The sequence below is a fragment of the Poecilia reticulata genome, chromosome 14, assembly GCF_904066995.2.
Source record: "Poecilia reticulata chromosome 14, P_reticulata-male-v2, whole genome shotgun sequence".
Classification (NCBI taxonomy): domain Eukaryota; kingdom Metazoa; phylum Chordata; class Actinopteri; order Cyprinodontiformes; family Poeciliidae; genus Poecilia; species Poecilia reticulata.
Window position 1 is genome coordinate 12,370,685 of NC_088843.1, and position 14,020 is coordinate 12,384,704.

At 39.1% G+C, this 14,020-nt stretch overlaps 1 protein-coding gene across 1 annotated transcript; it reads right to left on the bottom strand.

The window, feature by feature from the left end:
• Positions 1-9,528: 9,528 nt before the first annotated feature.
• Positions 9,529-12,790, bottom strand: LOC103475854 (gap junction alpha-3 protein-like). Its single transcript, XM_081615931.1, has one exon. It carries the CDS (start codon positions 12,242-12,244, stop codon positions 11,354-11,356), a length of 891 nt encoding a protein of 296 aa, XP_081472057.1. The 5' UTR covers positions 12,245-12,790; the 3' UTR covers positions 9,529-11,353.
• Between the last annotated feature and the right edge of the window lie 1,230 nt (positions 12,791-14,020).

Sequence of the window (14,020 nt, forward strand, 5' to 3'; positions counted from 1 at the left end):
TTTTTTTTCCCCCCCAATTTTTTATTTTTATCTGTATGTCAGAAGGCCTGCTTGTGGCCCTCTGCAATAATATTTAACTAAATATAATAATTTGGCAAAATAAACTAGTCTGGCTGCCCTCAGTCTAATAATGACTCAGTTTCTCTGCCTCCATGTTGTTCAGACAGCGGGTCCGTGGTGAGGAGGGGCGGATCTGTGCCTCTAATTATCAAATTATGGGCAAGAATATTTTTCATACACTGGTTTTTGAATAAAAACGTAGGTCTGATGTTGACGTAAAAAAAAAATGTAGTGATTCTTGAGAAAAGAGACAAAATGGGTTTTAATTTTTCCCAATTTTGTTTTTTTTAATGATTTCTCAACCTTATGTCTGCAAATAATGTTTTAGAAATGTAAAGATGCTAAGGTGCAGGCTCCCAGTTACATTTTTAATTGACCTGACCCAGAACTCACCATCTGACAAAAATAAATATAAACTTATTTTGAAAATACCCTATTAGTGATATTTTTACTCAGTTTTACAGACAAATGCTTCTTAAGAAACAAAACAAATATTTTTTAAAACAAAAAACAAAAAGTCCATCTGATGGAGTTGACAGTGCATGACGGAGTTGACACAGAACTGAAGGTGGTGACAAACTAGTGAGTAAAAAGGAAAAACTTGATACATGTGAAGTAATGCAATTTTTGTCAACAATTTTACTGAAAGAGTCACAAAAACGTAATGTTATGCATATAACTTTCCCTTTCAGTCAATTCACTCGGTACAACACATAGAGTATGGGATATCACGCCCCCGCGTGGCCTAACTGAAGACACCATTAATCACACCTTTAGGCAAATGACGTGTGATGATGGCAGGCCCCGCCTGCATATAAATACACCCCCACATCACAGTCATTATTCAGTTCGATGGCCGCTCTTCACTGAGCCAAGCTGAAACAGCGGGGCAGAAAAAGGTGTTGTACCTCGTTCCTCTCCTTCAGGGAACAGTAGTTATATGCATAACATTACGTTCCCTTTCAGTCGATTCACTTGGTACAACACATAGAGTATGGGACATGTATACACGCCCCGCGGAGCAGCCATCAAACCTGAGACAAATGCAATGAGTTAGTTTGAAACCTTCAACCCAGCAGAAAGAACAGAGTGAGCCACAGAAGGGGCTGTCACATCCAGACGATAAAACCGAACAAAAGTGTGCGGTGAAGACCAGCTGGCTGCAGCGCAGATGTTACTCACAGGGACCCCTCTGATAAGAGCCCAGGATGCCGCTACACCCCTGGTTGAATGTGCTCTCACACCATGAGGTAAAGGGAGGCCCTTGCTGTTGCAAGCAAGAGAAATAGCCTCCACGACCCAATGACAGAGTCTCTGTCTGGACAGAGCCTTTCCTCTAGCTGGATTGGCAAAACACACAAACAGCTGATCACACAGTCGCACATTCTGAGTGCGATTGATGTAAAGACGAAGTGAACATATTGGGCACAGCAAATGCAGCCTTCCTTGTTCTTCAGTAGCAAAAGGAGGGGGATAAAAACTAGAAAGCTCAATGGTCATTGTGCTGTAATCCGAAGGAATCACCTCAGGGAGATATGCAGCATTTGGTCTTAAGGTGACCTTTAAACCATCAGCTGAAAACTGAACACAAGAGGGGTGCACTGAAAGTGCATGCAGGTCCCCAACCCCTTTTGTAGTTGCCAAAGCAAGAAGCAGAGCTGTCTTGTATGAAATAAATTTCAAATCAACCAACTCAAGGGGCTCAAATGGAGTGCTACAAAGAGCATCCAAGACCACAGTGAGATTCCAGGAAGGAACAGTAGATTTTATCCCTGGTCTCAGTCTACGGACCCCTTTTAAGAAACGCACAGCCAGGGGATGAGCACCTGGTGTCCCTCCATCAAGGCCAACATGACGAGCAGAGATGGAAGCCAAGTAAACTTTAATTGTGGAGAAAGACAGACCTTTATCCACCAGCTCCTGTAGGAATGTCAAAACATCCACAATGGAGCACTGGAATGGGGAAATGTTTTTGCTGTGACACCACTGTTCAAAAACACGCCATTTATATGCATATAAACCCCTCGTGGAAGCTGCTCTGGAACTCTGAATGGTTGCAACCACATCTAAAGGAAGGCCTCTAGCTAACAAGCTGGATCTCTCAGCAGGTAGGCATGCAGCATCAACAATTCTGGGTGTGGATGAAATACTTCCCCATCTGCCTGGGAGAGGAGATCCCGGCGGGCGAGGAGTTTCCAAGGCTCCGCTACCAGCAAGCTGATTATTTCTGCATACCATGACTTTGCTGGCCAGCGAGGGGCCACCAGAATCAAAGATAGGCCCCATCTGCATACTCTGTCCAGTACTGGCAGAATCATTTCCACTGGGGGAAATGCATACAGAAGCACACTGGGCCATGAGTGAGCCAGGGCATCCACTCCCAGCCGATCTATGTTTTCGCATCCACCTGAATAATGTGTAGTTGCGCCACTGAGGGTAAGACCAGGTACTCCTATGCTATTTCCTCGAAAGCAAACCTCAGAAAACGCCTTTGTTCTGGGTGTATTGCTACGTGAAAGGAGGCGTCCGTCAGATCGATCCTACAGTTGTGTTTATAACTGATTGGCGGAACAGATTTTCACAGGAGAACAGAATTTCTCACAAGACCAGCAAAGGGAAAGGAACGATGTGTCGTCCTGACCCACAGGAGAGGCAGCGGCAGCGGACGGACACCGGCCCGCGAAAAAGTCGTTGTCATCGTCTTCCGAAAGACCTTCCAGGCCGATGTCTAGCATATCATCATCACCCTGTGTTCTGCACCGTTTTGGCTAACCCGTCCACATACTCCATATGGTCTACCCAGCTGGAAGTGGAAGCCTTGGCCCCTCCGTCCTCGTCACACTTGGATGAAACCGGATTCATAGACTCGGAGAGCATGGGGTCTTGTTGTGACACGGTAGCCTCCCCAAGCACTTTCTGCACAAACTTGACCCGCGGTTCAAGCGTGGGGCGCCAAAGCTGGCTACAAAAAGCACAAGCGTCCGGCTCCGACAACGCTCTTCTGGCATGGACAATTCCAAGGCAGACGGGGCATGCTTCGTATTGGTCTTTTTTGTGAAGCGTGAAGACGCACTCCTGAGGACAGGGGCGAACGGAAGATTTCTGCTTCGCCATTTTTTACTTTGTGCTCTTTCCGAACCACAAAACAAAAGGAAATAAAAATAGATAAATGAGAAAATACAACTAGCACTCAGCGGGCAGACACGCTAACTAGCAGGCAGCAGTAGCTAACACCAACAGGAGCAGTTAAGCTAGTTTTGGAAAAGAAAAACAAGAGCGATGCTAGCTAGCAGCAGCTAGAAAGCATGGGTTGGAAATTAGGTGTTCTCAGTGAGGTGAAGAGCGTAAGAACTGAATAATGACTGTGATGGGGGTGTATTTATATGCAGGCGGGGCCTGCCACCCGTCACCACACATTATTTGCCTAAAGGCGTGATTAAAGGTGTCTTCAGTTAGGCCACGCGGGCGTGATATCCCATACTCTATGTGTTGTACCGAGTGAATCGACTGAAAGGGAACTCTGATGGCGTTGACATCTGACGGAGTTGACAAAATGCCAAACTACCTCAATTTATATGATGTTATTCTGAAGGAGGCCATATTGTAGCTCATCAGGTCCATGCATGAAACCATAGACATAATATAAGAGTAGACCCCGCATTGGCTGCTCCGGCGCAGGAAATACGGCGGCCATCTTGGAGCGGTACCCTCCTATTTTGTTCAATCAAAACAGCAGAAGATGCCTCAGCACTGAGGGATATTATTTTTTGGATCTATGGTTTATTGATGTGAGGGCTCCACAGACAACATTTCACAAGTAAGATGGACATATTATTGTGTATATATTGTGATTGGAATATTACTTTACTGTATTTATGTCCACTGGCGAGATATCAGCTAATATTAGCTACAGTGCTTGTTGTAATACGGGTTCAGCCCCGCTATGAAGGCTAACTGAGATTCTGTAAATCTAAAAAAATTAATTATTCTCTAACATTGACTTAGATTATCTGACACGAGAGCCTATAATAAAAATGAAACTATGTAACGCATATTATAAAACTTATATTATGTGTCATAACATTCACCAGCAAAGTTTACATGGGTGGTAAATACTTATTTATATGCAATTCTTTCAGTAAGATACATCCTAAATCTGCCGTTTTTGTTTTGAAAGTTTCACAAAGACATGATGTGAGGAAGACGAGGGAGATATCTATAAAAAGAGACAGATTCACTGCAGCACGGTTGAATCTCACATTGGATTCTGGACTCAATCTCAGCTGCTGAATCACTCTGAACCTAGAACTCGTCGGCTGAAAAACTATCTATCTATCTATCTATCTATCTATCTATCTATCTATCTATCTATCTATCTATCTATCTATCTATCTATCTATCTATCTATCTATCTATCTATCTATCTATCTATCTCTCTCTCTCTCTCTCTCTCTCTCTCTCTCTCTATATATATATATATATATATATATATATATATATATATATATATATATATATATATATATATATATATATATATATGGTGGATGTAGCAATACCAAGTGACTACAACATCAGGAAAAAGGAGCACGAGAAACTGGAGAAATACCAGGGCCTCAGGGAGGAACTGGAAAAGACCTGGAAGGTGAGGACCACAGTGGTGCCTGTGGTCATCGGGGCCCTCGGGGCAGTCACCCCCAAACTGGAGCAGTGGCTAAAACAGATCCCAGGAACAACATCAGACATCTCAGTCTAGAAATGTGCAGTTCTAGGCACATGCAAGATACTGCGCAGAACCCTCAAGCTCCCAGGCCTCTGGTAGAGGACCCGAGCTCAGAGGATGTATGAAACCACTCGCGGAGGGTGAGACAGGAATTTTTTTTTTTACATACATACATACATACATACATACATACATACATACATACATACATACATACATACATACATACATACATACATACATACATACATACATATATTATTCAGTATTAATCATTATTTATTTGTGTAATTTAATAAATAATTTATTAAATAAATTATGAACGGCTGTGTGCTTTGTAATATGCTCTTCATACATCGATATCAGAATATTCCATTCCTATTCTATTGTTGTAGCCACTAAGCATATTTAAATATGCTGAACTATGTATTAAAAACATACTTAAATAATACAATTGTTTATAAATGTAGCTTTGATAGATATTTGAATATGGTTTCCAGTAACAAAAAAGCGTGTTATGATCGATTAAATGCGCTGATACGTCATTTTGCCTGCTAAACACATAAGCTGAGTGGAGTGGTGGTGCTCCAAGATGGCCGCCCTAAATCTGAATCATCCTTATATTATGTCCATGGTCTGTTTTTTTTGTTTTTTTTTTTCCAATGAACTTTATTTAAGTTAAATTAGTATACATCAAATTAACATAGTGAAGTATACAACACAATACAACAGTAAACAGAACAGCCAGGGGTGATTAGATAAGAACATGCAAAGACGTACAAATTGAAATTGTTCTTAAAGCCTTTTCATTTGTAGATTCTGCTATTGATTTGATATATAGTTCCATATCTTTAATGAAAAGAGAGAAACAAAGTGTTTTATTAGCAAATTTGCATTTATGAATGTAAAATTTAGCAAAGAGTATTAGCAGGTTTATTATAAAGAAATGTTTAGCATCCTTTCTATGGAATCATGTCCATGGTCTGTTAATTCCCTGCGTTCAAGTTTTTTCTTCTCTTTATGGCGTTTTTTTAAATGAAAGTGTGCAATACCGCCACCATCTGGTCTGGAGTATGAACTGGAGCTAATGCCATTGATTATAGATTTTACATCACACATCTGAAAATGGATTGGGTACTTTCTTAAACATTTAAGTACATAAATCAAAGTATGCTAAAGTATGTTAAATTTTATATACTAAAGTATATTTTTTTTTACTAGGGTTAACTAATAAAAAAATATGTATGTGGAAAAAAGTATATATAAATACATTTGAAAATATTACTGCCTGTAAGAGGTGAAGGTGCAACATTGAGGAATCAGCTTCAAGTTTTTGTTTGATTAAATTATTATTTTTCAGATTTCATAATTGTTTTTTGTTTTAAGTAATTGTAGTGCTACTGTGTATAAAGATACTTCAAGTACAGAGGTAAAAATAAACTGTTTTAGGTTTTCTAGAATCTAAACATAAAGTACCTTACATTGCTACTATTTTATTTAGGTAACATTGCTATTTTAACCACCTTCTGTTTTTCACATTTTAATAATTGTGTGTTCTTTTGGCTTTATTTGAAAACAATTTCTATACCTACTGAATGTATGAAATCTGTAAACTATGAAGCAGGACTAAAGGAAATATTATCCACAAATAGATTAGCTTTTGGATGTGATTTTTAATGATGTCTTTAATCTTAATTTAACTCTTTTCCATAATCGTAAGTCTCCAGTCTAGGCTGTCTGAGTCTTTACTTGATTTTCAGTAACAAAAGAAAAAATACTCAAACTCAACTATTTGCTTCCCGCCGAGTGTTAAAGCGACAAAAAGTCTCTTGACTTAAAATTGAAAACCATCTTTGAACCAGTTTGTTCCTCTACTTGGTACCTGCTCTGTCATTTTTGCGGACTAGAATCGTTACAGCTGCAGCCAAATCTCCAAGCCCTAAATATTTGGACTTGTTGCAGGTTTGATCCTCCCATCTGGTTTGCAGGGAGACGGGTTCAACTGCGTTGATCACACAGACATTCTGCTTAACAATCTTTTCATTCCAACCATAAAAATGCATCCCTGGGTTGCAGATCATGTTTCCACGATGAGGCCAACTTTTTCTTAGAAAGCAGAGAAACAAACTCACTTGCTCTTTAGTCACCTAACAACAACCTCTTGAGTAACTTGTGCAGCAGCAGTTTCAAGAAAAACATGAACTCCTTTCTACAAGAAGCATTTGAGAAACAAATGAGAAGCTTTCTGTTTGAGAGCAAAGGGTCAAACATGAACAAGGCAATGATCTTAAACCCAGCACTTTACAAGAAATCGACTGGAAAATAAAATAAATCTAATTGCCCAGTTAAAGCTGTAAATAGAAATGCAATTAGATCCTAAAAGAGGCTTCTGATAATAAGAGTGTAAATAAACTGTTGATAACAGTTTAATTATACACTTATTTTTTCTAAACATTTATCTTCCATTTTGCTTAATTTTTGCTTAATAGATTATAAATCATCTGTATACTTCTATTGAATTTGTATTAATTTTAGAACCTACTCTAACCTATTTTGATATTGTAAAGGTTTAAGTAGACCTGCTCAAGTGGGAGATGTTAAAAATGTTAAAAACCAAACTTGAACACAAATATCTTTAGTAGGTTCCTTTACCCCTGCTTCAATTAAAACCTTCTGAAACCTTATTTTTAATGTGTGGTTTAATTTTGTCTTCAGGAAAATTAACTCTTTCTCTGTTTCTGATTGTTTTAAGTATTTAGTGATGTAATAATTTGCAAGGCAAAGGTAAGACTTCCTTCATTTTAGCTGCTGCATTTATGCTTAACCTTAAATGCATCTATCCCTAAGCAATACTAACTTGAATTTGAACCAAAAACCTAACCTACCAGAAAAGCAAGTATTCTACATCAGGATTGGCTTTTGGTCTCATAAAACCTATTAATACACCAAAAACCAAAACGTCCTGAATAAGTATAAGTGAATAAGCACTCACAGTAGTTCTAATAAATAAGGATTGTGAACCAGCTGGATCAGCATTTGGTGCTGGTATGCCACCTACTGGTAGAAATGGCTATCTGCATCCTATCTTTGCTGTAAAATTAAATTTAAGTCAAATGCTTGTGCAGAGTGTCCATCCATCCATTTTCTTTATACCCTTGTCCCTTAGTGGGGTCAGGAGGGTTGCTGGTGCCCATCTCCAGCTAACGTTTTGGGCGAGAGGCGGGGTCACCCTGGACAGGTCGCCAGTCTGTCGCAGGGCAACACAGAAAGACAGACAAGACAAACAACCATGCACACACACACACACTCACACCTAGGGCCAATTTGGAGAGGCCAATTAACCTAACAGTCATGTTTTTGGACTGTGGGAGGAAACCGGAGTACCTGGAGAAAACCCACGCATGCACAGGGAGAACATGCAAACTCCATGCAGAAAGACCGGGGCCGGGAATCGAACCCAGAACCTTCTTGCTGCAAGGCAACAGCTCTAGCAACTGCGCCACTGTGCAGCCCTAGACTAAAATGTATGCATGTTATTGGTAGCAACCATTTTGTTGAGCTGGCACCCAGCAGTCTAGATGCGGGATACACAGATAACCCCACCATGTCAGAGTCTCTGAATGGGTTAAAGATAAATTAATAAATTATTTACAGAGATTATTTGCAGAATTTTTTGAAAAGCATGAATCTTTTCCTCATAGCAGACTGTAGAAGACTTTTCTTCAGACTGTTTTGAGCTTTAATGAGTTCACTACTACATGGTGTTGTGTTGTGGCTGCTCTTTGGGTATCAAAGTTGTTTGATCCTCCTTGTGTCAAGAACATTGAGTTTGCAGCCAAACTGGTCACACATCTCGCAATATCATGCATAATAAAAAATTATGAACATATTTCCACCAGCCTTGCAATTGATGTTTCCTCTGTAGGTAATTCACATGGCTATACTTCTTATAGTAAAGTCACATTTTGCACATCTTACCTCTTGAACTTTTGTTAGTTTTAACCTTTAAAGCAGCATATGCTGTGATGCAAAAACAATTGTTTCAATTCACGGATCAATTTCCTTCTGTCATTTTCTTCTTCCGTTTTGCCCTTTAGCATTTTTAACTTTTGGTTCCTGTTCACATTCTTTGCTCTCTCCTCTCTGTACCTCCAACTCTTCCAGTAGACTCAGAAACCACATTCTACAATGACATAATGAAACAAGAATACAAAGACTAGTATGCAAACCATGAGGAAGATGGAGAAAAAAATAAGGTGTCAGTCAGAAAAAACACAACAAACAAAACAAGTGTCATAAAGAAAACAAAAATATTTCCTCCTTTAATGCTCCATGAAATAATAAACGTTTCAAGCTATGATTGAAATATAGTGATTTTCTCAGCTACTTTGGTGAATTTCTTGAATCATTTTCAACAATTACAAAGCAGAACATTTCTCAGCAAGTCATACTAACAACAAAACAGAATGGAAAAGCCAGTTTCTTTCTTAAACATGAACATGTCAGAGCCTCAAAATGACAAGACCTTGTTTACTGTTAACTATGGATAAAGCTTTGATGACAAGAACTGAAAATTGTGATTTGCAGTTCTTGTCAAATCACAATTTGACAAGAATTGTGATTCTTGTCAAATCACAATTCTTGCCCAGTCTCTTGCCCAGTGGCAAGAGACTGGGCAAGATTCACGTTTATGATTTTACTGTAACTTGTGATTCAGAAAACCACACAAAGGGGAAAAAAACTAAAGTAGCAAAAGGAAGATAAGACAATCTCCTTAATGAAAGGGATCACAGTGCAGTTTCCTTTACTTTCCTCCTCCATGCAGAGAAAAATTCCTCAATGAGGTTGAGGAATGAGGAGCAGGATGAGAAGAACTCCATCAGCATCTGTTTGTGGGTCGCAGACCGTCTCTGTTGATGCTGGAGTGATGGAAACAGGCAGATGTCTTCATCTTCTTCTGCCTCTTCCTCTGTTTTCCCTCCTAGCTCCTCTGTCACAGCCTCACTCCTCTTTTCTCTGGCTGTTGACCACGTCCAAATCCTTGTTCTTTCATTTTCATAAATGTACCGTTGTGTTATCTGTCTGTTGATGGTTCATGAGACATACAATCAATTTATTTCAGAAAACTGGTTGAGGGAATGCTCCACAAATTTACCTACATTGGAGAAACTCAGGACTCACCTGGGAGAAATGTAACATTTCAGGGCAGATTTATAAAAAATATGACAACTTGTTCAGGCATTTTGCATGTTGAGACTTATAGAATGAACAGATGCTTAAATCTTGTGGAGGTCAAGACAATTCAACAAAGACCCATACAGTACATTTTGATCAACATGACAGAAGTAATTTAAAATGTAGAAACTAAGCATAGGAAAACATTACCAGTTTATTCACTGAATGGCTTTACACCTAAACACAATAAAGACCTGTTGTGTCAACTTTCCAGATCTACTGGACCCTCTAGTTCAAGTTCTGCACCTCCAGAATGAGATCCAAGCACGGAGAATCAGCTTTCAGTTTCTATGCTCTGCTAATCTGGAACGAACTTCCATAAAACTGTAAATATGTTGAAACACTGAGTTCCTTTAAATCAAAGATAAAACCCCCTTTTGTTCAGAGTTGGATTCGGCTAACGGAGTAATTTTAGTCTAGATAACAACTTTTCATTTTTACTTTTTGACTGACTTGACTTGTCAGTAAGCAAGCTCCCCAGGACTTTAGCTGCTCTTTTTCCTCCACTCTGTGCTGGATTCTGTCATTTGCTTTTCATGTCTTTCATGTCTGTTTCCTCATCCTGCATCCTTCTATCACTGCCTGTTACTTTTTGTATTCATTTCCATTAAAATCTCGTATATTTCAGCCAACAAATTGGGTCCCTCTACAACGCAGCACTGTGACAGAACCTTGTGCAGTGTGAGATGGGCAGTGGTTTCCTCACCACTACCATCATGTTTATGTCACTTTTCACCTAAAAATGTAGCTAAAACAGTCAAGACTTTTATTCTTTCTAAAAAAAACCCACACAAAACAAAAACAAAAGTTCAAGTTCTGCTGTATTGTTTCATAGTCATTTGCTATAAATCCTGTAAAACAATTACACAAAATAATGCATAACAATGCAGTGAAAGGCAAATATAAAACATTTTGCTAAAATGAATATATGAAACACATTTGTATGCAGAATGTTTTGGACATGATGGCCTCAGATACATTTCTTTGATAGCTGCTGCCGTGAGCAGACTTCCTGTTTAGTTTTCTGTGAAAGAAAACTTGTTGAAGACAGCAAAAGACGAGTAATTTCATACACATGTCTCTTACTCAAAGATTTTCTCATGTCAAATGACAATTGAATGGTCAGGTGGCAGTCCTTTTCACTTGTGCAATCAATGCAAACTCAATTTTGAGCAAGTGAAATCAACAAGAACACTTTGATAAGGTTTTGTTGTGCCCAAAAAGTGAGTCAGGTTTTTCACATCAAAAACTCAAAAATGGGTCCAAGTGGGGAGAAAAAACCTTCCAGATATTCAGGGATTATGAGTTTTTCTATTTGCCAGTGAATCTTTAGATCTACACGTAGATCTTATTGCTGAAATTTCTCGATTTATGATCGAGTAATTCGATCTGACTCGATTTATGACCAAGTGAATCCATCTCACTCAAATTAAGATCGGATAAATTGATCTGACTATTAACGTGAACTGCTAGACTCCATCTTTTTCTTTCAGAATGTTTCTTTTTTTTCTTCCAAATTAGGTAGGCCAACTCTAACACATTGAGAAGCAGAGATATTAAAGCTACTAGAAGCATGAAAATGATGAAGATTGTTTTTTCTGTGGGTCGGGACACGTAGCAGAACACTTTGGTAAGGCAGGGCCATTGTTCACAGGTGTACATCGACTGAAGGCCAAATCCGTACAGGTAGTACTGAGCTATAAAGAAGGCTATTTCCAACAGAATCTTAGAAACTACATTAACGATGTACATTTTCCAGATTGCACCTTCAGGCTCACTGTTCGAGTCTTTAGTAGGAGTTTGGTGGTTTTGATGTTCGGTGGTTTTGGTTTCTGTGTTGTTTTGATCTTCGGTGGGACTGGTTTGGTTCTTCTTTTTAGCTTCCGTGTTACTATTTTGTTTGTTCTTTTTGTCAATGCGTTCTTTCTGAAGTACAAACCCCAAATAAACGAGCGTTGGTGTGGAGACAAAGATGATTTGCATAACCCAGAAGCGAACATGAGAAACTGGGAAGGTCTTGTCGTAGCAACCAAGTTGACAACCAGGTTGTTTGGTGTCACATAAGAAATTGGACTGCTCATCTTGCCACACTTCTTTAGCTGCCATTGTGAGGACGAAGATGCGGAAGATAAACAGCACCATAATCCAGACTCTACCAATGCTGTTCGAATATTTTCTGGCATCCTCCAACAGCTTAGAGACCACATCAAAACTTTCTGACCCCATCGCTGGAAATTTAGCTTTGTCTTAATCAGATCCACCACAGAAACCTGTAATGAAAGAGGAAAATGCCTTTTAAATTTGGTGAACTGAGACTGCTTCCTCCAGGTTGGATATCAATGACCGCCGTGAATCTTGATGGAGAGGAACGGGAGATGGGTAGAACGGTTGAGACTGAGCCAAACAGCACAGCTCCCATTTTACATGATTCAGGCATCTGATCGGACACCTCGTTTTAAAGGCACAACCTTCAGAGATAAATCCATTGGAACAATCCCAAAACTTTCTAGTGGAGTGATATAGTCCCTTATGGCATGGAGAGATGGGATTGTGAAGAAGTTAAAAGCAGGTTTCATTACAAACAAACAAAAAAAAGCATTGAACATTTTCTTAATCTGTGCCTTAAAAATGGAAAGATTACGACTCTACTGCATAAAAACCAACATACAACCATGTACCTAAACTAACAGACAAAAAGAGCATTAATGACAGAGGCTTATGGTAACTTTGCTGTTGCTATGGAGAACTACAGTTCAGGTAGGAGAATATGTGGTCAGGACAGCTATTAGTCATAAATTCCACAAATCTGAACTTTATGGAAAGGTGGGGGAAAAAAAAGTCCCATTTTCACGGTTTGGAGATGCTTTTCTTCAGCACTGACACACGAGCAGTTCAGAGTTGATGGAATAATAGATAGAGCTAAACACAGGGAACTCCTTTAAAAACAGCTGAAAGGTCTAAGAAACTAGAAAAGGGGTTCATCTCCTAACAGGAGAACACCAGACCACCAGACCACCAGACCACAGACCACTGAGACTAAAAAGTCACAGTGGTCACGTATGAGTGAGTTCTGATCACATTGCTTCTAACTATGTAAAATAACCTACCTTTTTTGTCCTAAAGTGGGCGAGCCTCCTGCGTCTCTTCACTCTCTTGACTTAGCAATACAAAATCCAGTGAAGAACCTGTCTAGTAACCTCCAGAGGGAGGGTTACTATGACACTTCCTGTTTGATCCGTCTTCTAGTTCTTAAGAATTATTACCTTCATTATGAGGGAACCTGGCAACTTAAATATCAGGTTGTTTGTCTCCGTTGTTCTAACACATTAAATGGACAAAATGGTCTCTTGCAAATCATCATGAACCTTTACGTTTTTTGTCATATTACAGCTACAAATGCCAAAAGTTTTTACATAGTTTTCAACTTTTCAACACATAAGTGATTAACCATATTTATCTGGAGGCACATTTTATTCTGATACCTCTAAATAAAACTAAGTGACACCAATTCCCTTCAGAAGTTACCAAATATTTGTTAGAGATATGGTCAGGCGATAATACCCAATAGAGTCTATGTAGCTACAATAGAAGCTGCAATAAAAGAAGATCTGCCCTTCCTTGACAGATTTCTTCAGCTGTAACCTAAAGGAATATTTATGCAGAGATACACTGTAGCTTCTTAATGCAAGTTATCAAACAGTAATGCTGTTCCGATTTTAAAAACAATTTCTTTTGTGGTCTAAAATAACCCGCTCGATTTTCTCTTTGCTTCATTGCCCAGTATGGGCTTTCTCTCATTGAAGTGGATTTCTCCAGTAAAATTTCAAACGGGCCAATCAGCGAGCAGGAGGAGAAGTTGTGAACGATGATAAGACAGAATTTTTTGAAAAGCATCTTTTCGTCATTGCGGACTGTAGAAGACTTTTCTTCAGACTGTTTTGAGCTTTAATGAGTTCACTACTACATGGTGTTGTGTTGTGGCTGCTCTCTGGGTATCAAAGT

Bases quoted from the DNA above. Each gene is read 5' to 3' on its own strand.
- LOC103475854 (XM_081615931.1), bottom strand. From the start codon at position 12,244: ATGGGGTCAGAAAGTTTTGATGTGGTCTCTAAGCTGTTGGAGGATGCC.